We start from the raw sequence: 26259 nt of genomic DNA, 5'->3' as shown, positions 1-26259 counted from the left end.
ACGTTGACTTCCGCCATCTGTGTGTGATTTGTGACACCAACCGGGATAAACGCAAAAGCCCCCAAAATGAGTACTGCATAGATTTATACATGTAGGGAACTAAAATTGCATTTTGGAGGCTGGGAAACTGTCCACAGGGGGACGTTTCATTACTTTTGACAGTACTCACATTTTTGGACCTGCACTGTTGGAGTTAAAGAATTTCACTGTACACCGCGATTACCCTGTGCATGTGACTAAACTCATCAAATGAAATATTATTTGTCACATGCGCCGAATCCAACAGGTGTAGACCTTACCGTGAAATGCTTTACTTACAGCCCTTAACCAACAATGCAGTTAAGAAAATAGAGTTAAGAAATTATTTACTAAATAAACTAAAGTAATACTTTTTTTTTATTTTTTATGACACAATCAAATAACAATGAGGCTACATGCAGGGGGTACCGGTACTGAGTCAATGTGTGGGGGTACAGGTTAGTCGAGGTAATTAGTACATGTAAGTAGTGGTAAAGTGACATCTAATCTACAGTTTAATTGCTCTCATTCTCACCATCTCCCATAAATTGTTGTGAATCTTTGCCTGTAGGCCTCATATATGGCTTCAGTGTGTGAAAAGGTTAGACAATTCTTACTATTCCAAGAAAGACTTGTGCTGCAAGTAACTCTTCACATTTAAGAAAACATAAAATCGTAACCTTTTTTTTCTTCTTTTTTTCGGGGTCATACATTGGAATATTCCCCATATTATGAGGTGACATAAAACAACATCAGAAGTCATGATTATTATATTTCCTCATATTAGTTTATTATGTACAGTACAGCTGTAATAGGTCGGCTACGGTGTAGATATGGTGTACATGACAGCAAGCTTGGCTACGGTGTAGATATGGTGTACATGATAGCAAGCTCGGCTACGGTGTAGATATGGTGTACATGACAGCAAGCTTGGCTACGGTGTAGATATGGTGTACATGATAGCAAGCTCGGCTACGGTGTAGATATGGTGTACATGACAGCAAGCTTGGCAGCAGTGTAGATATGGTGTACATGACAGCAAGCTTGGCAACGGTGTAGATATGGTGTACATGACAGCAAGCTTGGCTACGGTGTAGATATGGTGTACATGATAGCAAGCTCGGCTACGGTGTAGATATGGTGTACATGATAGCAAGCTTGGCTACGGTGTAGATATGGTGTACATGATAGCAAGCTCGGCTACGGTGTAGATATGGTGTACATGATAGCAAGCTTGGCAACGGTGTAGATATGGTGTACATGATAGCAAGCTTGGCTACGGTGTAGATATGGTGTACATGATAGCAAGCTCGGCTACGGTGTAGATATGGTGTACATGATAGCAAGCTCGGCTACGGTGTAGATATGGTGTACATGACAGCAAGCTTGGCTACGGTGTAGATATGGTGTACATGATAGCAAGCTTGGCTACGGTGTAGATATGGTGTACATGATAGCAAGCTCGGCTACGGTGTAGATATGGTGTACATGATAGCAAGCTCGGCAACGGTGTAGATATGGTGTACATGATAGCAAGCTTGGCAACGGTGTAGATATGGTGTACATGATAGCAAGCTTGGCAGCAGCTCCTGAAAGTGATGCTAACGCTGCCTTCATGCTACAGTGTAGATATGGTGTACATGATAGCAAGCTTGGCAACGGTGTAGATATGGTGTACATGATAGCAAGCTTGGCAACGGTGTAGATATGGTGTACATGATAGCAAGCTTGGCAGCAGCTCCTGAAAGTGATGCTAACGCTGCCTTCATGCCATTAGCCAATCAGCATTCTCAACAAGTTCAAAGCACATGTATGCACACAACTTGTTGCTCCCAATTTACAAGTACTATTTTTTCCCCCCCACTTGTTATAAACGCTGCATAAATACAGGTGGGCGTGGCATAAAACTGCTATATGGGCGTGGCAGGGGGGGGCGTGGTCACTCCTCCCAGGGACTCATGTCAGTGTCGATGGCAACACAGTTGTAGGCAGCGTAGCGCAGCTTGTCCTCACACACCTTCGCACTGCAGGGACACACAAAGTTAGGGAATTAGATACTTCAGTATTATTTAATGAGCTTGAGAATGTGGAAGGTAGCTCAGTGGTTAAGAGCGTTGTGCCAGTAACCGAAAGGTTCTAATCCCCGAGCCGACTAGGTGAAAAATCTGTCGATGTGCCCTTGAGCAAGGCACTTAACCCTAATTGCTCCTGTAAGTCGCTCTGGATAAGAGCGTCTGCTAAATGACTAAAATGTCAAATGTAAATCTTACTAGAGAATGTGGAAGAGTACAACCATTGAAATTTCACATCTACAATCTCCGTTATATGGAACCAAAGATAAGTGGGTTATCTTGTAAGTATTCTGATAACAGTAGAGAGAATTGCCATTAGGACTCACCTGGGGTAGTTGGGTAGATACAGAGTACTGGAGCAGGTGGAAGACTGTGGCAATGCATCTGTAGTCTCAGAGCTGGAGGGAAACCAAAGACGTTGTAAAAAGTGCAGTAACATCAGCCATAAGAGCAGTATCTTATAAGGTATTTGCTTTGGGATTGTGTCCTACTAACGTACGTTATAATGCGTCCTACTAACGTACGTTATAATGCGTCCTACTAACGTACGTTATAATGCGTCCTACTAACGTACGTTATAATGCGTCCTACTAACGTACGTTATAATGCGTCCTACTAACGTACGTTATAATGCGTCCTACTAACGTACGTTATAATGCGTCCTACTAACGTACGTTATAATGCGTCCTACTAACGTACATTATAATGCATCCTACTAACGTACGTTATAATGCGTCCTACTAACGTACATTATAATGTGTCCTACTAACGTACGTTATAATGCGTCCTACTAACGTACGTTATAATGCGTCCTACTAACGTACGTTATAATGCGTCCTACTAACGTACGTTATAATGCGTCCTACTAACGTACATTATAATGCGTCCTACTAACGTACGTTATAATGCGTCCTACTAACGTACGTTATAATGCGTCCTACTAACGTACGTTATAATGCATCCTACTAACGTACGTTATAATGCGTCCTACTAACGTACGATATAATGCGTCCTACTAACGTACGTTATAATGCGTCCTACTAACGTACGTTATAATGCGTCCTACTAACGTACGTTATAATGCGTCCTACTAACGTACGTTATAATGCGTCCTACTAACGTACGTTATAATGCGTCCTACTAACGTACGTTATAATGCGTCCTACTAACGTACGTTATAATGCGTCCTACTAACGTACGTTATAATGCGTCCTACTAACGTACGTTATAATGCATCCTACTAACGTACGTTATAATGCGTCCTACTAACGTACGTTATAATGCATCCTACTAACGTACGTTATAATGCGTCCTACTAACGTACGTTATAATGCGTCCTACTAACGTACGTTATAATGCGTCCTACTAACGTACGTTATAATGCGTCCTACTAACGTACGTTATAATGCGTCCTACTAACGTACGTTATAATGCGTCCTACTAACGTACGTTATAATGCGTCCGACTAACGTACGTTATAATGCGTCCTACTAACGTACGTTATAATGCGTCCTACTAACGTACGTAATAATGCGTCCTACTAACGTACGATATAATGCGTCCTACTAACGTACATTATAATGCATCCTACTAACGTACGTTATAATGCGTCCTACTAACGTACGTTATAATGCATCCTACTAACGTACGTTATATGCGTCCTACTAACGTACGTTATAATGCATCCTACTAACGTACGTTATAATGCGTCCTACTAACGTACGTTATAATGCGTCCTACTAACGTACTTTATAATGCGTCCTACTAACGTACGTTATAATGCGTCCTACTAACGTACGTTATAATGCGTCCTACTAACGTACGTTATAATGCGTCCTACTAACGTACGTTATAATGCGTCCTACTAACGTACGTTATAATGCGTCCTACTAACGTACATTATAATGCGTCCTACTAACGTACGTTATAATGCGTCCTACTAACGTACGTTATAATGCGTCCTACTAACGTACGTTATAATGCATCCTACTAACGTACGTTATAATGCGTCCTACTAACGTACGTTATAATGCGTCCTACTAACGTACATTATAATGCGTCCTACTAACGTACGTTATAATGCGTCCTACTAACGTACGTTATAATGCGTCCTACTAACGTACGTTATAATGCGTCCTACTAACGTACGTTATAATGCGTCCTACTAACGTACGTTATAATGCGTCCTACTAACGTACGTTATAATGCATCCTACTAACGTACGTTATAATGCGTCCTACTAACGTACGTTATAATGCGTCCTACTAACGTACGTTATAATGCGTCCTACTAACGTACGTTATAATGCATCCTACTAACGTACATTATAATGCGTCCTACTAACGTACGTTATAATGCGTCCTACTAACGTACGTTATAATGCATCCTACTAACGTACGTTATAATGCATCCTACTAACGTACGTTATAATGCGTCCTACTAACGTACGTTATAATGCGTCCTACTAACGTACGTTATAATGCGTCCTACTAACGTACGTTATAATGCGTCCTACTAACGTACGTTATAATGCGTCCTACTAACGTACGTTATAATGCGTCCTACTAACGTACGTTATAATGCGTCCTACTAACGTACGTTATAATGCGTCCTACTAACGTACGTTATAATGCGTCCTACTAACGTACGTTATAATGCGTCCTACTAACGTACGTTATAATGCGTCCTACTAACGTACGTTATAATGCGTCCTACTAACGTACGTTATAATGCATCCAATTAACATACGTTATAATGCGTCCTACTAACGTACGTTATAATGCATCCTACTAGCGTACGTTATAATGCGTCCTACTAACGTACGTTATAATGCATCCAATTAACATACGTTATAATGCGTCCTACTAACGTACGTTATAATGCATCCAATTAACATACGTTATAATGCGTCCTACTAACGTACGTTATAATGCATCCAATTAACGTACGTTATAATGCGTCCTACTAACATACGTTATAATGCATCCAATTAACATACGTTATAATGCATCCAATTAACATACGTTATAATGCGTCCTACTAACGTACGTTATAATGCGTCCTACTAACGTACGATATAATGCGTCCTACTAACGTACATTATAATGCATCCTACTAACGTACGTTATAATGCGTCCTACTAACGTACGTTATAATGCATCCTACTAACGTACGTTATAATGCGTCCTACTAACGTACGTTATAATGCATCCTACTAACGTACGTTATAATGCGTCCTACTAACGTACGTTATAATGCGTCCTACTAACGTACGTTATAATGCGTCCTACTAACGTACGTTATAATGCGTCCTACTAACGTACGTTATAATGCGTCCTACTAACGTACGTTATAATGCGTCCTACTAACGTACGTTATAATGCGTCCTACTAACGTACGATATAATGCGTCCTACTAACGTACATTATAATGCATCCTACTAACGTACGTTATAATGCGTCCTACTAACGTACGTTATAATGCATCCTACTAACGTACGTTATAATGCGTCCTACTAACGTACGTTATAATGCATCCTACTAACGTACGTTATAATGCGTCCTACTAACGTACGTTATAATGCGTCCTACTAACGTACGTTATAATGCGTCCTACTAACGTACGTTATAATGCGTCCTACTAACGTACGTTATAATGCGTCCTACTAACGTACGTTATAATGCGTCCTACTAACGTACGTTATAATGCGTCCTACTAACGTACGTTATAATGCGTCCTACTAACGTACATTATAATGCGTCCTACTAACGTACGTTATAATGCGTCCTACTAACGTACGTTATAATGCGTCCTACTAACGTACGTTATAATGCATCCTACTAACGTACGTTATAATGCGTCCTACTAACGTACGTTATAATGCGTCCTACTAACGTACATTATAATGCGTCCTACTAACGTACGTTATAATGCGTCCTACTAACGTACGTTATAATGCGTCCTACTAACGTACATTATAATGCGTCCTACTAACGTACGTTATAATGCGTCCTACTAACGTACGTTATAATGCGTCCTACTAACGTACGTTATAATGCGTCCTACTAACGTACGTTATAATGCGTCCTACTAACGTACGTTATAATGCGTCCTACTAACGTACGTTATAATGCGTCCTACTAACGTACATTATAATGCATCCTACTAACGTACATTATAATGCGTCCTACTAACGTACGTTATAATGCGTCCTACTAACGTACGTTATAATGCGTCCTACTAACGTACGTTATAATGCATCCTACTAACGTACATTATAATGCGTCCTACTAACGTACGTTATAATGCGTCCTACTAACGTACGTTATAATGCATCCTACTAACGTACGTTATAATGCGTCCTACTAACGTACGTTATAATGCGTCCTACTAACGTACGTTATAATGCGTCCTACTAACGTACGTTATAATGCGTCCTACTAACGTACGTTATAATGCGTCCTACTAACGTACGTTATAATGCGTCCTACTAACGTACGTTATAATGCGTCCTACTAACGTACGTTATAATGCGTCCTACTAACGTACGTTATAATGCGTCCTACTAACGTACGTTATAATGCGTCCTACTAACGTACGTTATAATGCGTCCTACTAACGTACGTTATAATGCATCCAATTAACATACGTTATAATGCGTCCTACTAACGTACGTTATAATGCGTCCTACTAACGTACGTTATAATGCATCCTACTAACGTACGTTATAATGCATCCAATTAACATACGTTATAATGCGTCCTACTAACGTACGTTATAATGCATCCAATTAACATACGTTATAATGCGTCCTACTAACGTACGTTATAATGCATCCTACTAGCGTACGTTATAATGCGTCCTACTAACGTACGTTATAATGCATCCAATTAACATACGTTATAATGCGTCCTACTAACGTACGTTATAATGCATCCAATTAACATACGTTATAATGCGTCCTACTAACGTACGTTATAATGCATCCAATTAACATACGTTATAATGCGTCCTACTAACATACGTTATAATGCATCCAATTAACATACGTTATAATGCATCCAATTAACATACGTTATAATGCGTCCTACTAACGTACGTTATAATGCGTCCTACTAGCGTACGTTATAATGCGTCCTACTAACGTACGTTATAATGCATCCTACTAACGTACGTTATAATGCGTCCTACTAGCGTACGTTATAATGCGTCCTACTAACGTACGTTATAATGAGTCCTACTAACGTACGTTATAATGCATCCAATTAACATACGTTATAATGCGTCCTACTAGCGTACGTTATAATGCGTCCTACTAACGTACGTTATAATGCGTCCTACTAACGTACGTTATAATGCGTCCTACTAACATACGTTATAATGCGTCCTACTAACGTACGTTATAATGCATCCTACTAACGTACGTTATAATGCGTCCTACTAACGTACGTTATAATGCATCCTACTAACGTACGTTATAATGCGTCCTACTAACGTACGTTATAATGCGTCCTACTAACGTACGTTATAATGCATCCTACTAACGTACGTTATAATGCGTCCTACTAACATACCCTTGTTTGTCAGGGAAGATGTAAATGGGAGCAGGAAGACGGCTCCTCCCTGTCACAAACCTCAGGAACCGGCTGCGGTCCTCTGGAAGAGAAGAAGAGCAGAGGGGAGAGAACAGTGAGTGAGTGAGTGAGAAAAGAGAATGGAGGACAGAAGACAGGGAGAGAGAGAGAGAGAAAGAAGACTGTTTTAACTGACCGTTCGTGAAGTTCATGAGAGCTTCCCACAGGTATTGTACCCTGACATCAGTCTGCTCCAAGTCCTCATATCGAGCTGTAGGGGAGAGAGAGACAACACTATGGGTTAATATCCACCTAATGTGGTGAGAGACAACACTATGGGTTAATATCCACCTAATGAGGTGAGAGACAACACTATGGGTTAATATCCACCTAATGTGGTGAGAGACAACACTATGGGTTAATATCCACCTAATGTGGTGAGAGACAACACTATGGGTTAATATCAACCTAATGAGGTGAGAGACAACACTATGGGTTAATATCCACCTAATGTGGCGAGGGGACTACAGCCTGGCCCTCTTCAACCACATTCAAGGTCCGTCTTGATTACTCACTGAGTCGTTTGAGTGCCTCCACGGTGATCTCTGGGTCTCCGCAAACTCTCTTCTCCACCTCCTGCCAGGTCAGCAGATCCAACACTGCCTGGGGGACTACCTTCACCAGCCCCGCCTGCATGGCACAGATCTGGAACACAAAACACACACTTTATGGTGAGACACCATCTCCCTCCACACAAGCCAACCCAGACCTGCATGAGGGCAGGTCAACACTCTCATCAGCCCCCCCGTCCCACCTGGTGTCTGCTCTCCTCCAGACGTGCCTTCTGTACCAGGTGAATGAACTCCCTGCGGTCACGGTACCGTACCACCTGGTTGCTGCCCCCTGGTAGCAGCTCTACCAGTCTGCCGTCACTCAGCAAGGTGGTGTACACCAGCTCCTCTCCGAACTTAAAGTCAAATGTCTCCTGGTCCATTACCTCCATCGCCTCCAGCAGCTTCACCTATAGAGACACAGAGGAGAGCAACATAGGACAGAAGCAGTGAGCAAACTAACTAACATTTTAAAAACAGACGTCGGGAATCCCATTATCCAATGCATTGTCAGAATATTGCAACTAGTGATTGTATCGCCTATAGAACAGATACAAGCTTCAGGCTGAAAAGGTTTGTGGACTGAATCCTAACTTGAGTTCTGCCATTTTCACAGTTTTATCTTTCACCTCAATGTATGATTTACCCTCAAGTCAGTTATGATGTTGTGAAAGTTGTAGACGTGACAACAGGGCAGTGCAGTGCTCACCAGGACGGAGTCAACAGCAGGGAAGTCTTTGCTCCAGCTGACTGCCTCCCCTGTTAACTGTTTCCACACCAGACCAGGCAGAGCCAGCACCAGGAAGTCCTTTCCTCGGAGAGCGGCTCCCATCAGCTGTCCGATCCACTCAAACTTGTGGAACTCTCTGCAGGACGGGTTGGGAACATAGTGGTCTCTGGCCTCACCGGTTCCCTGGGAGCAGAAAACTAACTGAAGGTCATGTACTACTAGCCTTCCCCTGGTTTCACTACTAACCTTCCCCTGGTTGTACTACTAACCTTCCCCTGGTTGTACTACTAACCTTCCCCTGGTTGTACTACTAACCTTCCCCTGGTTGTACTACTAACCTTCCCCTGGTTGTACTACTAGCCTTCCCCTGGTTTCACAACTAACCTTCCCCTGGTTGTAACTAACCTTCCCCTGGTTGTCCTACTAACCTTCCCCTGGTTTCACTACTAACCTTCCCCTGGTTGTAACTAACCTTCCCCTGGTTGTAACTAACCTTCCCCTGGTTGTAACTAACCTTCCCCTGGTTGTACTACTAGCCTTCCCCTGGTTGTAACTAACCTTCCCCTGGTTGTACTACTAGCCTTCCCCTGGTTGTAACTAACCTTCCCCTGGTTGTAATATTAGCCTTCCCCTGGTTGTACTACTAACCTTCCCCTGGTTGTAACCAACCTTCCCCTGGTTGTAACTAGCCTTCCCCTGGTTGTAACTAACCTTCCCCTGGTTGTACTACTAGCCTTCCCCTGGTTGTACTACTAGCCTTCCCCTGGTTGTACTACTAGCCTTCCCCTGGTTGTACTACTAGCCTTCCCCTGGTTGTACTACTAGCCTTCCCCTGGTTGTAATACTAACCTTACCCTGGTTGTAACTAACCTTCTCCTGGTTGTACTACTAGCCTTCCCCTGGTTGTAACTAACCTTCCCCTGGTTGTAACTAACCTTCCCCTGGTTGTAACTAACCTTCCCCTGGTTGTACTACTAGCCTTCCCCTGGTTGTAACTAACCTTCCCCTGGTTGTAATATTAGCCTTCCCCTGGTTGTAACTAACCTTCCCCTGGTTGTACTACTAGCCTTCCCCTGGTTGTACTACTAGCCTTCCCCTGGTTGTACTACTAGCCTTCCCCTGGTTGTAACTAACCTTCCCCTGGTTGTACTACTAGCCTTCCCCTGGTTGTAACTAACCTTCCCCTGGTTGTACTACTAGCCTTCCCCTGGTTGTAACTAACCTTCCCCTGGTTGTAATATTAGCCTTCCCCTGGTTGTACTACTAACCTTCCCCTGGTTGTAACCAACCTTCCCCTGGTTGTAACTAGCCTTCCCCTGGTTGTAACTAACCTTCCCCTGGTTGTACTACTAGCCTTCCCCTGGTTGTACTACTAGCCTTCCCCTGGTTGTACTACTAGCCTTCCCCTGGTTGTACTACTAGCCTTCCCCTGGTTGTAATACTAACCTTACCCTGGTTGTAACTAACCTTCTCCTGGTTGTACTACTAGCCTTCTCCTGGTTGTACTACTAGCCTTCCCCTGGTTGTAACTAACCTTCCCCTGGTTGTAACTAACCTTCCCCTGGTTGTAACTAACCTTCCCCTGGTTGTAACTAACCTTCCCCTGGTTGTACTACTAGCCTTCCCCTGGTTGTAACTAACCTTCCCCTGGTTGTAATATTAGCCTTCCCCTGGTTGTAACTAACCTTCCCCTGGTTGTACTACTAGCCTTCCCCTGGTTGTACTACTAACCTTCCCCTGGTTGTAATACTAGCCTTCCCCTGGTTGTAACTAACATTCCCCTGGTTGTAACTAACATTCCCCTGGTTGTACTACTAGCCTTCCCCTGGTTGTACTACTAGCCTTTCCCTGGTTGTACTACTAGCCTTCCCCTGGTTTCACTACTAACCTTCCCCTGGTTTCACTACTAACCTTCCCCTGGTTGTAATACTAGCCTTCCCCTGGTTGTAACTAACCTTCCCCTGGTTGTAACTAACCTTCCCCTGGTTTCACTACTAGCCTTCCCCTGGTTGTAACTAACCTTCCCCTGGTTTCACTACTAACCTTCCCCTGGTTGTACTACTAGGCTTCCCCTGGTTGTAATACTAACCTTCCCCTGGTTGTAACTAACCTTCCCCTGGTTTCACTACTAGACTTCCCCTGGTTTCAGTTGACACCACTTCTTCCAAATAACAAACATTTAGCAAAGTACGAACACAATGAATCCTCATATTTCAGTATTGAACCCACATGGGTAAAAATGGGTCTGGGCTGGAGAGAACAGTAGTAGGATTCATTACCTGGTTAGTTGTAAAGGAGGTAGAGGTTAGGGTTAGTTACCTGGTTAGTTGTAAAGGAGGTAGAGGTTAGGGTTAGTTACCTGGTTAGTTGTAAAGGAGGTAGAGGTTAGGGTTAGTTACCTGGTTAGTTGTAAAGGAGGTAGAGGTTAGGGTTAGTTACCTGGTTAGTTGTAAAGGAGGTAGAGGTTAGGGTTAGTTACCTGGTTAGTTGTAAAGGAGGTAGAGGTTAGGGTTAGTTACCTGGTTAGATGTCCTGGTGAAGAAGGGTAACGGCAGAAGACATTCAGCTGAACTGGGACACAGCTCTTCAGACATGTCTGCCAGACTGTCTCTAAAACCACCGCCTTGGTCAATGATGCCCTCCGCTATGAATTTACACTCCCACCACTGGTCATAGCGCGCTGGCCATCTGATCAACAACAACATCATATTCATTGCTGGTTTATTTTCTTGGAAGTCTGTTATGGTAACAGCTTATTATTACACATTAATTTCACCATCTTTTAGATGACAAATCCAGCTTCCTGAGAATGACAGTTGAGTAAATGTGATGGTCAATAAGATGCTGGGTAGAGAGAATCACTGTACCTGTAGTCCAAAATCTTCTCAAACTTATCGGATGGCTTCAGACCCTCGTACACCTGCATGGGTTAAAACCAGACGTCAAAATCATATCGCTAAAAACACACATCTCCCCAACACACTCATCTCCCCAACACACACATCTCCCCAACACACACATCTCCCCAACACACTCATCTCCCCAACACACACATCTCCCCAACACACTCATCTCCCCAACACACACATCTCCCCAACACACACATCTCCCCAACACACTCATCTCCCCAACACACTCATCTCCCCAACACACTCATCTCCCCAACACACTCATCTCCCCAACACACACATCTCCCCAACACACACATCTCCCCAACACACTCATCTCCCCAACACACACATCTCCCCAACACACTCATCTCCCCCACACACTCATCTCCCCAACACACTCATCTCCCCCACACACTCATCTCCCCCACACACACATCTCCCCAACACACTCATCTCCCCCACACACTCATCTCCCCAACACACACATCTCCCCAACACACTCATCTCCCCAACACACACATCTCCCCAACACACTCATCTCCCCAACACACTCATCTCCCCAACACACACATCTCCCCAACACACTCATCTCCCCAACACACACATCTCCCCCACACACTCATCTCCCCCACACACACATCTCCCCAACACACTCATCTCCCCCACACACTCATCTCCCCAACACACTCATCTCCCCAACACACTCATCTCCCCCACACACTCATCTCCCCAACACACTCATCTCCCCAACACACTCATCTCCCCAACACACTCATCTCCCCAACACACACATCTCCCCAACACACACATCTCCCCAACACACACATCTCCCCAACACACACATCTCCCCAACACACACATCTCCCCAACACACACATCTCCCCAACACACACATCTCCCCAACACACTCATCTCCCCCACACACTCATCTCCCCAACACACTCATCTCCCCCACACACTCATCTCCCCCACACACTCATCTCCCCAACACACACATCTCCCCAACACACTCATCTCCCCAACACACTCATCTCCCCAACACACTCATCTCCCCCACACACACATCTCCCCAACACACACATCTCCCCAACACACTCATCTCCCCAACACACTCATCTCCCCCACACACACATCTCCCCAACACACACATCTCCCCAACACACTCATCTCCCCAACACACACATCTCCCCAACACACTCATCTCCCCAACACACACATCTCCCCAACACACTCATCCCCCCAACACACTCATCTCCCCAACACACACATCTCCCCAACACACTCATCTCCCCAACACACTCATCTCCCCAACACACTCATCTCCCCCACACACACATCTCCCCAACACACACATCTCCCCAACACACTCATCTCCCCAACACACTCATCTCCCCCACACACACATCTCCCCAACACACACATCTCCCCAACACACTCATCTCCCCAACACACACATCTCCCCAACACACTCATCTCCCCAACACACACATCTCCCCAACACACACATCTCCCCAACACACTCATCTCCCCAACACACACATCTCCCCAACACACTCATCTCCCCAACACACTCATCTCCCCCACACACACATCTCCCCAACACACACATCTCCCCAACACACTCATCTCCCCAACACACACATCTCCCCAACACACTCATCCCCCCAACACACTCATCCCCTCCACTACCTGTGTGAAGACAGCGTTCTTAGCAGTAGGGTCCAGTGACGGGTTGTCTCTGTGCTCCATGGCCAGTCTCCGGTTGATATAGAGCCGGGGCATGAAGTTGGGCTTGCTGGTCTCCGAGTCCTTCAGACACTGTGTGATCAGGGCCGAGCGACGCTTCGACAGCAGCAGGAACGGCTTGATACTCTACAGCACAAAAAGGTCAATGTACTTAAATGTAATAATGCGCTTGAAAAAAAAAAAAAAGGGATGCTGCGAGATTTCGGTCGTTTATCTACTTACCCAGAGACAGACGAACTCATGGATACTATTTGTATGTCTCTGCGTGCAGTTTGGGGATGATTGAAGTTAGCGTGTCGTTAGCTTAGCGCAATGGCTGGAAGTCTCCCTGTACAGTAGCCAGCTCCTCTCAAAGGCAGGGGAATACACTATCTAACTACTCCTAAACTGGGTGGTTGGCCATTTATAGTCTTAAAATGCTATACATAGTCATCAACATTTTATACATTTGTTAATTTCACTGATAATCATAAGAAACCAGATTCTATCCACATCCTCATTCTGTCCCAGTTGTCGAAGAGATCGCAACGTTGTAGCCGTCTCATGGCGATGCCTGTGCGTAAATGGGACAGATACAACACTGTGATCTCTATTCAAAATGGTATCCAGGAGTTCATCTGACTCTTGGGTAAGTAAATAAACGAAATCTCGCAGAATCCCTTTTAAGATGATGAAATTAAAAAGGGAGGACACCAGCAGATTACAGACATGACATTCGTGGGGGAGTCCCTGTCGACCAGTGGTCTCCAACCCTGGTCCTGGAGAGCTAGTGCAGGGTGAGCAGGCTTTTGTTCCAGCCCAGCACTAGACGTACCTTGATGTGGTTGAAGGTGGCCAGGCTGTAGTCCCAGGCTGGAACCAGGTGGGGCAGGAGACTGTCCAGCAGAGAGATGAACCTGAGGACACACACAAGCTGAGTCACAACACCAACTGGCCAGACAGGGTTAGAGCCCCACATCCAGACATCCATTGGCCAGACAGGGTTAGAGCACCACATCCAGACATCCATTGGCCAGACAGGGCTAGAGCCCCACATCCAGACATCCATTGGCCAGACAGGGCTAGAGCCCCACATCCAGACAGGGCTAGAGCCCCACATCCAGACAGGGTTAGAGCCCCACATCCAGACAGGGTTAGAGCCCCACATCCAGACAGGGTTAGAGCCCCACATCCAGACAGGGCTAGAGCCCCACATCCAGACAGGGCTAGAGCCCCACATCCAGACAGGGCTAGAGCCCCACATCCAGACATCCATTGGCCAGACAGGGCTAGAGCCCCACATCCAGACATCCATTGGCCAGACAGGGCTAGAGCACCACATCCAGACATCCATTGGCCAGACAGGGCTAGAGCCCCACATCCAGACATCCATTGGCCAGACAGGGCTAGAGCCCCACATCCAGACAGGGCTAGAGCCCCACATCCAGACAGGGCTAGAGCCCCACATCCAGACAGGGCTAGAGCCCCACATCCAGACAGGGCTAGAGCCCCACATCCAGACAGGGCTAGAGCCCCACATCCAGACAGGGCTAGAGCCCCACATCCAGACAGGGTTAGAGCCCCACATCCAGACAGGGCTAGAGCCCCACATCCAGACAGGGCTAGAGCCCCACATCCAGACAGGGCTAGAGCCCCACATCCAGACAGGGTTAGAGCCCCACATCCAGACAGGGCTAGAGCACCACATCCAGACAGGGCTAGAGCACCACATCCAGACAGGGCTAGAGCCCCACATCCAGACAGGGCTAGAGCCCCACATCCAGACAGGGCTAGAGCCCCACATCCAGACAGGGCTAGAGCCCCACATCCAGACATCCATTGGCCAGACAGGGCTAGAGCCCCACATCCAGACATCCATTGGCCAGACAGGGCTAGAGCACCACATCCAGACATCCATTGGCCAGACAGGGTTAGAGCACCACATCCAGACATCCATTGGCCAGACAGGGCTAGAGCACCACATCCAGACATCCATTGGCCAGACAGGGCTAGAGCACCACATCCAGACATCCATTGGCCAGACAGGGCTAGAGCACCACATCCAGACATCCATTGGCCAGACAGGGCTAGAGCACCACATCCAGACAGGGCTAGAGCACCACATCCAGACAGGGCTAGAGCACCACATCCAGACAGGGCTAGAGCCCCACATCCAGACATCCATTGGCCAGACAGGGTTAGAGCCCCACATCCAGACAGGGCTAGAGCCCCACATCCAGACAGGGCTAGAGCCCCACATCCAGACAGGGCTAGAGCCCCACATCCAGACAGGGTTAGAGCCCCACATCCAGACAGGGCTAGAGCCCCACATCCAGACAGGGCTAGAGCCCCACATCCAGACAGGGCTAGAGCCCCACATCCAGACATCCATTGGCCAGACAGGGCTAGAGCACCACACCCAGACATCCATTGGCCAGACAGGGTTAGAGCCCCACATCCAGACAGGGCTAGAGCCCCACATCCAGACATCCATTGCCCAGCATTCATCTTGGTAGTATAGGAGTATGGTCAGGAGCTTTTCATGATGATCACTACAAGCTCCAGGGGCTTACCTCTGTATAACCAGGGTAGCCTCCAGGTAGGTTAGGGTCTTACCTCTGTATAACCAGGGTACCCTCCAGGTAGGTTAGGTTAGGGTCTTACCTCTGTATAACCAGGGTACCCTCCAGGTAGGGTAGGGTCTTCCCTCTGCATAACCAGGGTACCCTCCTGGTAGGTTAGGGTCTTACCTCTGTATAACCAGGGTAACCTCCAGGTAGGGTAGGGTCTTACCTCTGTATAACCAGGGTACCCTCCAGGTAGGTTAGGGTCTTACCTCTGTATAACCAGGGTACCCTCCAGGTAGGTTAGGGTCTTACCTCTGTATAACCAGGGTAGCCTCCAGGTAGGTTAGGGTCTTACCTCTGTATAACCAGGGTCCCTCCTGGTAGGGTAGGATCTTACCTCTGTATAACCAGGGTACCCTCCAGGTAGGTTAGGGTCTTACCTCTGTATAACCAGGGTACCCTCCAGGTAGGTTAGGGTCTTACCTCTGTATAACCAGGGTACCCTCCAGGTAGGTTAGGGTCTTACCTCTGTATAACCAGGGTACCCTCCAGGTAGGTTAGGGTCTTACCTCTGTATAACCAGGGCTCTGCGGTAGAGGACATCAGGCAGGGTACCCTCCAGTCGAGGATAGCGCACCAGGTTAGGAGACTGAAACACGTCAGCGTTGAGCCCCAGGTCTCTCTCACATGATGACTTGATCTTCAGCCCTCTGATCCGAACGTCTATCCCCTCGTCTGAGAGACGGGGGGAGAAAAGCCAGAGACAGGTTAGGAAGGGGTTGAGTCCATTTCAAATCATTTTCAATTAGGATTATTATTATTATTTTTATGTTTTACTGAAGGGACATTGAGGTCCTGACATTTTACATTATAGTCATTTAGCAGACGCTCTTATCCAGAGCGACTTAAAGTTAGTGAGTGCATACATTTTCATACTGGCCCCCCCCCCCCCGTGGGAAACGAACCCACAACCCTGGCGTTGCAAGCGCCATGCTCTACCAACTGAGCTACAGGGGACTACACGAGTGAATAAGCCTGGGATTGATACAGTATTTCATTCAAGGCACAGTTCTCTATTTCCAAAGTCCAAGCTGATATCTACAGTGTGCCAACAAAGACACTGAGCCACTCCCAGATGAGGTCACAGGGTAAATCTAAGATTCTTCTAGTTTACCAGCTGGACAGAATTTGATGTCAGTCATGATCAGAGCCCTGTGTTCATAAAGCATCTCAAAGTAAGAGCACTGTTTTAAGAGCAGGTCTCCTCCCCTGTCCATATGTTATTCATTAAACGGATCCTACACCAGCACTCCTACTGAGCTGCTTTTCCAATACAGGCCCGGAAATGATTAGTACAGTTGTGTGTATATTAATTATTCAATGTGTAGCCACCATTCTCACCCCTGCACTCCTCGATGCGGACCTCTATGACTGGCAGGTGGGCCGTCATGTCTTCCAGCACACACACCTCACCAATCAGATTACTGAGGGAGAGATAAATAAACAAAGTTACAGCTCCTCCTCTGTTTCTGTTCGCTCTGCTGAATACTGCCCTGTTCGCTCTGCCGAATACTGCCCTGTTCGCTCTGCCGAATACTGCCCTGTTCGCTCTGCCGAATACTGCCCTGTTCGCTCTGCCGAATACTGCCCTGTTCGCTCTGCCGAATACTGCCCTGTTCGCTCTGCCGAATACTGCCCTGTTCGCTCTGCCGAATACTGCCCTGTTCGCTCTGCCGAATACTGCCCTGTTCGCTCTGCCGAATACTGCCCTGTTCGCTCTGCCGAATACTGCCCTGTTCGCTCTGCCGAATACTGCCCTGTTCGCTCTGCCGAATACTGCCCTGTTCGCTCTGCCGAATACTGCCCTGTTCGCTCTGCCGAATACTGCCCTGTTCGCTCTGCTGAATACTGCCCTGTTCGCTCTGCCGAATACTGCCCTGTTAGCTCTGCTGAATACTGCCCTGTTCGCTCTGCCGAATACTGCCCTGTTCGCTCTGCTGAATACTGCCCTGTTCGCTCTGCCGAATACTGCCCTGTTAGCTCTGCTGAATACTGCCCTGTTAGCTCTGCTGAATACTGCCCTGTTAGCTCTGCTGAATACTGCCCTGTTCGCTCTGCTGAATACTGCCCTGTTAGCTCTGCTGAATACTGCCCTGTTCGCTCTGCTGAATACTGCCCTGTTCGCTCTGCTGAATACTGCCCTGTTCGCTCTGCTGAATACTGCCCTGTTCGCTCTGCTGAATACTGCCCTGTTCGCTCTGCTGAATACTGCCCTGTTAGCTCTGCTGAATACTGCCCTGTTCGCTCTGCTGAATACTGCCCTGTTCGCTCTGCCGAATACTGCCCTGTTCGCTCTGCCGAATACTGCCCTGTTCGCTCTGCCGAATACTGCCCTGTTCGCTCTGCCGAATACTGCCCTGTTCGCTCTGCCGAATACTGCCCTGTTCGCTCTGCTGAATACTGCCCTGTTAGCTCTGCTGAATACTGCCCTGTTAGCTCTGCCGAATACTGCCCTGTTCGCTCTGCTGAATACTGCCCTGTTCGCTCTGCCGAATACTGCCCTGTTAGCTCTGCTGAATACTGCCCTGTTCGCTCTGCCGAATACTGCCCTGTTCGCTCTGCCGAATACTGCCCTGTTCGCTCTGCCGAATACTGCCCTGTTCGCTCTGCCGAATACTGCCCTGTTCGCTCTGCCGAATACTGCCCTGTTCGCTCTGCTGAATACTGCCCTGTTCGCTCTGCTGAATACTGCCCTGTTCGCTCTGCTGAATACTGCCCTGTTCGCTCTGCTGAATACTGCCCTGTTAGCTCTGCTGAATACTGCCCTGTTAGCTCTGCTGAATACTGCCCTGTTAGCTCTGTTGAATACTGCCCTGGTGTTCTTTGGAGTAACCTACTCGTCTATGGTGACGTCACTGAGCTTCTTCAGATTGTCTCCTTCTCCTCCGAACACCGTCACTCTCTTAGGCATGTAGTTGTCATCGGTTGAGTCCACCGTCAAGATCAGCTTACTGACAGACAAGACAAAAACAATACAAATTAACGTTTATTCGCAGGTCTTCCTAAGACTTCAAGTATTGAAGCCACCGGCTGACCAAAGTCATGGTTTTGGTGGGCTAGTGGTCATCTGATGATGTACTGTCACCAAGGGAGTACCCCCAGGTTCCATACTAAGCCCCACACTATTCTCCATCTGTCACCAAGGGAGTACCCCCAGGCTCCATACTAAGCCCCACACTATTCTCCATCTGTCACCAAGGGAGTACCCCCAGGTTCCATACTAAGCCCCACACTATTCTCCATCTGTCACCAAGGGAGTACCCCCAGGTTCCATACTAAGCCCCACACTATTCTCCATCTGTCACCAAGGGAGTACCCCCAGGTTCCATACTAAGCCCCACACTATTCTCCATCTGTCACCAAGGGAGTACCCCCAGGTTCCATACTAAGCCCCACACTATTCTCCATCTGTCACCAAGGGAGTACCCCCAGGTTCCATACTAAGCCCCACACTATTCTCCATCTGTCATCAAGGGAGTACCCCCAGGTTCCATACTAAGCCCCACACTATTCTCCATCTGTCATCAAGGGAGTACCCCCAGGTTCCATACTAAGCCCCACACTATTCTCCATCTGTCACCAAGGGAGTACCCCCAGGTTCCATACTAAGCCCCACACTATTCTCCATCTGTCACCAAGGGAGTACCCCCAGGTTCCATACTAAGCCCCACACTATTCTCCATCTGTCATCAAGGGAGTACCCCCAGGTTCCATACTAAGCCCCACACTATTCTCCATCTGTCATCAAGGGAGTACCCCCAGGTTCCATACTAAGCCCCACACTATTCTCCATCTGTCACCAAGGGAGTACCCCCAGGTTCCATACTAAGCCCCACACTATTCTCCATCTACATAAATCGCAGGTTGGCCATGGCAGTGACAGGACTGTATGACAGTAAGCCTTACTTGACTACGGTGCCTCTCTTCATGTGCAGTCTGATCCAGTGTTGTCCCTGCATCCCATCACTCTCCCAGTATGTGTCTGTGTCTCCATCTGTCAGACAACCTGCCCCACCACTAGGGTCCTCCTGAAATACACACACAGTCAAAATACACACACAGTCAAAATACACACAGTCAAAATACACACACACACAGTCAAAATACACACACAGTCAAGACACACACAGTCAAAATACACACACACACACGTGTTAATTTTGTCACCTATTTTAGTTTCAAAATACCTTTTAGTCTTGGTCCCATTTTAGTCATTTCATCCTTAGTTATCAGTCGACTAAAACTCTGGACAATTTTTGTCTAGTTTTATCCATTTTAGTCAGCCATTTTAGTCAGCCATTTTAGTCAGTGCATAAATGACTAAAGGGCAAATAACTGGTTTCCTTGAAAAGGGGAGAATGTGACTTTCCAACAATGTCAGTATTACTGTACTCTACTGTAGTATTACTGTACTCCTATAGGCATTACTGTACTATACTGTAGTATTACTGTACTATACTGTAGTATTACTGTACTCTACTGTAGTATTACTGTACTCCTATAGGCATTACTGTACTATACTGTAGTATTACTGTACTCTACTGTAGTATTACTGTACTCCTATAGGCATTACTGTACTATACTGTAGTATTACTGTACTATACTGTAGTATTACTGTACTCTACTGTAGTATTACTGTACTCCTATAGGCATTACTGTACTATACTGTAGTGTTACTGTACTCCTATAGGCATTACTGTACTATACTGTAGTATTACTATACTGTAGTATTACTATACTATACTGTAGTATTACTATACTATACTGTAGTATTACTGTACTATACTGTAGTATTAATGTACTCCTATAGGCATTACTGTACTATACTGTAGTATTACTGTACTATACTGTAGTATTACTGTACTCTACTGTAGTATTACTGTACTCCTATAGGCATTACTGTACTATACTGTAGTATTACTGTACTCTACTGTAGTATTACTGTACTCCTATAGGCATTACTGTACTATACTGTAGTATTACTATACTGTAGTATTACTATACTATACTGTAGTATTACTATACTATACTGTAGTATTACTGTACTATACTGTAGTATTACTGTACTCCTATAGGCATTACTGTACTATACTGTAGTATTACTGTACTCTACTGTAGTATTACTGTACTCTACTGTAGTATTACTGTACTCCTATAGGTATTACTGTAGTATTACTGTACTCTACTGTAGTATTACTGTACTCCTATAGGTATTACTGTTCTCCTAATATTCAACAAATACCATTCGTTTTTCCCATAGGAAAAAAATCAACTGCAACTTGCATTTGCGGACCGTGGTGTGACCGTGGCAACACAGATTAATGAATAACAGCGCACATGGGAAAATAGAGCTTCTGATGTGATCAAAGCAACAATAGCCTACATGGAAGTAAGAGAGAGAGAGAGAGAGTAAAGGTTGAGGTTAGTTACAAGTCCAGTGTCCTGGCTTCACATCAGTTCAAAAGATTGACTGAAGAGACCGCCTGGGAGCAGTGTGGGAGAAGCTGGGCAGATCAGCCAATCAGATCGCCTGGGAGCAGTGTGGGAGAAGCTGGGCAGATCAGCCAATCAGATCGCCTGGGAGCAGTGTGGGAGAAGCTGGGCAGATCAGCCAATCAGATCGCCTGGGAGCAGTGTGGGAGAAGCTGGGCAGATCAGCCAATCAGACCGCCTGGGAGCAGTGTGGGAGAAGCTGGGCAGATCAGCCAATCAGATCACCTGGGAGCAGTGTGGGAGAAGCTGGGCAGATCAGCCAATCAGACCGCCTGGGAGCAGTGTGGGAGAAGCTGGGCAGATCAGCCAATCAGACCGCCTGGGAGCAGTGTGGGAGAAGCTGGGCAGATCAGCCAATCAGACCGCCTGGGAGCAGTGTGGGAGAAGCTGGGCAGATCAGCCAATCAGATCGCCTGGGAGCAGTGTGGGAGAAGCTGGGCAGATCAGCCAATCAGATCGCCTGGGAGCAGTGTGGGAGAAGCTGGGCAGATCAGCCAATCAGACCGCCTGGGAGCAGTGTGGGAGAAGCCAGGCAGATCAGCCAATCAGACCGCCTGGGAGCAGTGTGGGAGAAGCCAGGCAGATCAGCCAATCAGATCGCACAACTCAAAGATGTTAATTCTGCCAATGAGAGGATTGCATGAAATATTCTGATGAAGGAGGAAGGAGGAAGGATGAAGGAGGAAGGATGAAGGAGGAAGGAGGAAGGAGGAAGGATGAAGGAGCTTCATGTCAAATTAAATTTACATTTTTAAATTTTAGTCATTTAGCAGACGCTCCTATCCAGAGCGACTTACAGTTAGTGAGTGCATACATTATTTTAAATTACATTTTTCATACTGGCCCCCCGTGGGAATCGAACCCACAACCCTGGCGTTGCAAACGCCATGCTCTACCAACTGAGCTACATCCCTGCCAGCCATTCCCTCCCCTACCCTGGACGATGCTGGGCCAATTGTGCGCCGCCCCATGGGTCTCCCGGTCGCGGCCGGCTACGACAGAGCCTGGATTCGAACCAGGATCTCTAGTGGCACAGCTAGCACTGCGATGCAGTGCCTTAGACCACTGCGCCACTCAGGAGGTACATAAATAAAAAATAAATAAAATAAAAAGTCCATTAGTCTCGCATGGAATTCTCATCTCCTCACATTTCCGTCGACTAAAATGAAAAGTAATTTGAATAGTTATCGTTTTATTCCAGGGCATCTCGTCTCGTTACCGTCCTAGTTTTAGTCAGGAAAAAAGGTTGATGACAAAATTAATACTGACACGCACACACAATTAAGACACACACACTCAATACATACGTACATACACACACACAGCCAGAAACACACACTACTCACTGAGCATTTTTTACATTTTTTTTTACATTTTAGTCATTTTAGCAGACGCTCTTATCCAGAGCGACTTACATATATATTTTTTTTTATACTGGCCCCCTGTGGGAATCGAACCCACAACCCTGGCGTTGCAAACGCCATGCTCTATCAACTGAGCTACATCCCTGCCGGCCATTCCCTCCCCTACCCTGGACGACGCTGGGCCAATTGTGCGCCGCCCATGAGTCTCCCGGTCGCGGCCGGCTGCGACAGAGCCTGGATTCGAACCAGGATCTCTAGTGACACAGGAGGACACGTCGATGCTGGTGACACACAGCCAGAAACACACACTACTCACTGAGCAGGAGGACACGTCGATGCTGGTGACACACAGCCAGAAACACACACTACTCACTGAGCAGGAGGACACGTCGATGCTGGTGACACACAGCCAGAAACACACACTACTCACTGAGCAGGAGGACACGTCGATGCTGGTAACACACTGTTTGACACTTCCCAGGTTCTCATCTTCCTTTCCTATGTGGTCGTAGAAGTAGTGCACCAGATCCTCATCACATTCAAACGTCCAGGTGGGAGGGACATATCTGGCAAAACAGAGAAGCGAACAGTAGTAGTGTTGGTTAGACCAGACTACCTTAATGTCATTATCAACTTCATGGGAGTTTTTACAGAAAGTGTCCAAACTGCACAGCATGTCTGTAGGTCATCAGAGCCTGTTATCACCCATCACCGATGGGCCTGAGCTAGACCGTTGGCTAGCTTCGCTTCCAAACGCACTCACCTGAGCTTCTGGACGGCCGCTTCGTCACACTCTGCGACCTTGGGTTTGGAGCCGATGTGAAGAGAACTCTCTACATCCACCACCTGTTCCCACCTGACAGAGAGCAGACCGTATTAAAACCGCTGAGCTAAAGCTTATACCTTAGTTTGGGCGGCGCCATTACTAGTCTTCAGGTCTCGAGCAAAGTTACTCACCACCTCTGTTACACACACACACACACACACCTACCTGTCGCAGGGTTTGTGGTCATATCCGAAGAGCTGCTGGTGTCTGCTGAGTGTCTCAGGTGATTCTACTGGTACCAGTCGGTCTCCTCCCTCTGTGTGTTTACAGACCAGGACCCAACCCTCCTCACACTCCTGACCCACACGGTGCTCTTCCAACTGATCCTATAACACACACATAAAGACACACAAGCAGACACACACGAGAGTTAAAAGGACAACTGCCTTGATAAGAGTGTCCGCTAAATGATGTAAATGTAAATGTGTACTGAGTAAAGGCGATCAGTCCTGCGACAAGAATGGAGCCATGACTTCACGAACCAGGAAGTGTGTAAAGCAATGAATCATTCAACTCTTTCTTACCTTGTTGATTTTGACCCAAAGGCCGTGGCTGTTGCAATACTCTTCCCCTGTTGTCCGAATACATGTCCCTTTCTTTGGTTCGATGTTGCACTTGCATAGCTTCTTGCTTTGGAGAGCTTGATGGGGGCTCTCCCACACTGAAACGAGGGTCTTACCGACGGATGAGTTGGCGACGGACGTACTGGACGAGGCGGTTGAATTCGACGACGAATCTTTGCAGATTTTATAACATACCTCTTTTGGGACGAAACATAGGCACTCGGGCACAGGTTCGCTCTTCCTGAAACTTTCTATGCACTTGTTCAGAAACCGAATCCGTCCCAGTAGAACGTGAGGGTTGTCGCCCGGTGACATCTCTGTTTTTTTTAAAAAGCTAGCTAACTCAAGCTAACCGGGCACAACACAGTCCGTCGCAGGGCTAGTTAACTAGCTAGCTAACTCAAGCTAACCGGGCACAACACAGTCCGTCGCAGGGCTAGTTAACTAGCTAGCTAACTCAAGCTAACCGGGCACAACACAGTCCGTCGCAGGGCTAGTTAACTAGCTAGCTAACTCAAGCTAACCGGGCACAACACAGTCCGTCGCAGGGCTAGTTAACTAGCTAGCTAACTCAAGCTAACCGGGCACAACACAGTCCGTCGCAGGGCTAGTTAACTAGCTAGCTAACTCAAGCTAACCGGGCACAACACAGTCCGTCGCAGGGCTAGTTAACTAGCTAGCTAACTCAAGCTAGCCGGGCACAACACAGTCCGCCGCAGGGCTAGTTAACTAGCTAGCTAACTCAAGCTAACCGGGTACAACACAGTCCGTCGCAGGGCTAGTTAACTAGCTAGCTAACTCAAGCTAACCGGGCACAACACAGTCCGCCGCAGGGCTAGTTAACTAGCTAGCTAACCGGGCACAACACAGTCCGTCGCAGGGCTAGTTAACTAGCTAGCTATGCGTCACAGTCAACACCACAGTTGAACGGTGGACGTCACCTGACATTTCAGTTTTTCGGTTCGGTTCTCCCTTTGTTGCCCCCCGGGGATTGTCGTGGAAAGCCTGCTCTATACTGAACAAACAAGACAACACAAAAGCTATTTATCCACTGCCCGTTTCAGACGAAACAGAACATTCTCATCCGGTGCCACCGCTTCAGCTAACTGACAGCTAGCGGACACTTTCCGTAGCTCTCACCGGTAGCACTTAACCGGATCTAAAGGGCGAAACGCCCATTAAGTTATGTTACGGTGTCGGGTTCCGTCTGCAAGTAGCTTAGCGAGCTAGCTTACACCAAAGACTGTTACACTGCTAAAGCATCGGCAGAAAGGTAGCCTTCTATTTAGCTGGCTAGCTAGCCATGTGTTTACATTCCATAGCTATCCAAACATTTTAACTTTTTATTTGACCTTTATTTTAACAGGGAGTCCAATTGAGACCAAGGAAGCCCTGTATCTTACAATTACACAACAAATTGCATAGGAAATACACCAGCAAATAAAGACTATATAAAAATGAAACATGAAAAATAATCACACCCTTTTCCTTACTTACATATGTCAGATTGGTTCACTACCAACAGTATGTTCATTTATGTAGATACACTAATTTTGTTCGTGAAATCAATCTGAAATGTATATCGATGGTATCAGGCTTCAAAGTTAAAAGTCATGTTTTTTTATAGACATAGGCTGTACACAAAGGTATTATAAAAAAGTATCAGGCATGTTTTACAAAATCATTTTTTTAATAACCAGGATTACAAACAATCTAAACATGATTGTAGAATACATTTCACACAATCATTGACACACAGGTGCATG

The 26259-nt window shown here is 46.5% G+C and overlaps 1 protein-coding gene across 6 annotated transcripts; it reads right to left on the bottom strand.

Moving 5' to 3' along the window:
• Positions 1-783: 783 nt before the first annotated feature.
• Positions 784-25640, bottom strand: hectd3 (HECT domain containing 3). Of its 6 annotated transcripts, none has more exons than XR_014615110.1 (20): positions 24455-25640; positions 24096-24256; positions 23868-23960; positions 23535-23670; positions 20154-20275; positions 19085-19198; positions 17580-17671; positions 16757-16922; positions 14456-14537; positions 13585-13767; positions 11872-11924; positions 11524-11692; positions 8984-9187; positions 8478-8684; positions 8239-8368; positions 7860-7934; positions 7664-7745; positions 2417-2488; positions 1641-2042; positions 784-990 (listed from the first exon to the last, which is right to left on the bottom strand). XR_014615110.1 is itself a non-coding variant. In XM_084187905.1 (19 exons), exons 1-19 carry the CDS (start codon positions 24806-24808, stop codon positions 1958-1960), a joined length of 2694 nt encoding a protein of 897 aa, XP_084044031.1. In that variant the 5' UTR covers positions 24809-25640; the 3' UTR covers positions 784-1957. The 6 variants fall into 6 exon arrangements, 4 of the variants coding, with proteins under 4 accessions (XP_084044031.1, XP_084044032.1, XP_084044033.1 ...); XR_014615111.1 differs by having other exon boundaries at positions 17589-17671; XM_084187905.1 differs by having other exon boundaries at positions 784-2042; positions 23421-23670.
• Between the last annotated feature and the right edge of the window lie 619 nt (positions 25641-26259).

This window comes from Coregonus lavaretus (genome assembly GCF_964263955.1).
Source record: "Coregonus lavaretus genome assembly, chromosome: 23".
Classification (NCBI taxonomy): Eukaryota; Metazoa; Chordata; class Actinopteri; order Salmoniformes; family Salmonidae; genus Coregonus; species Coregonus lavaretus.
Note: the sequence above shows the minus strand (reverse complement) of the source record. Positions and strands in the feature narration are given on the sequence as shown.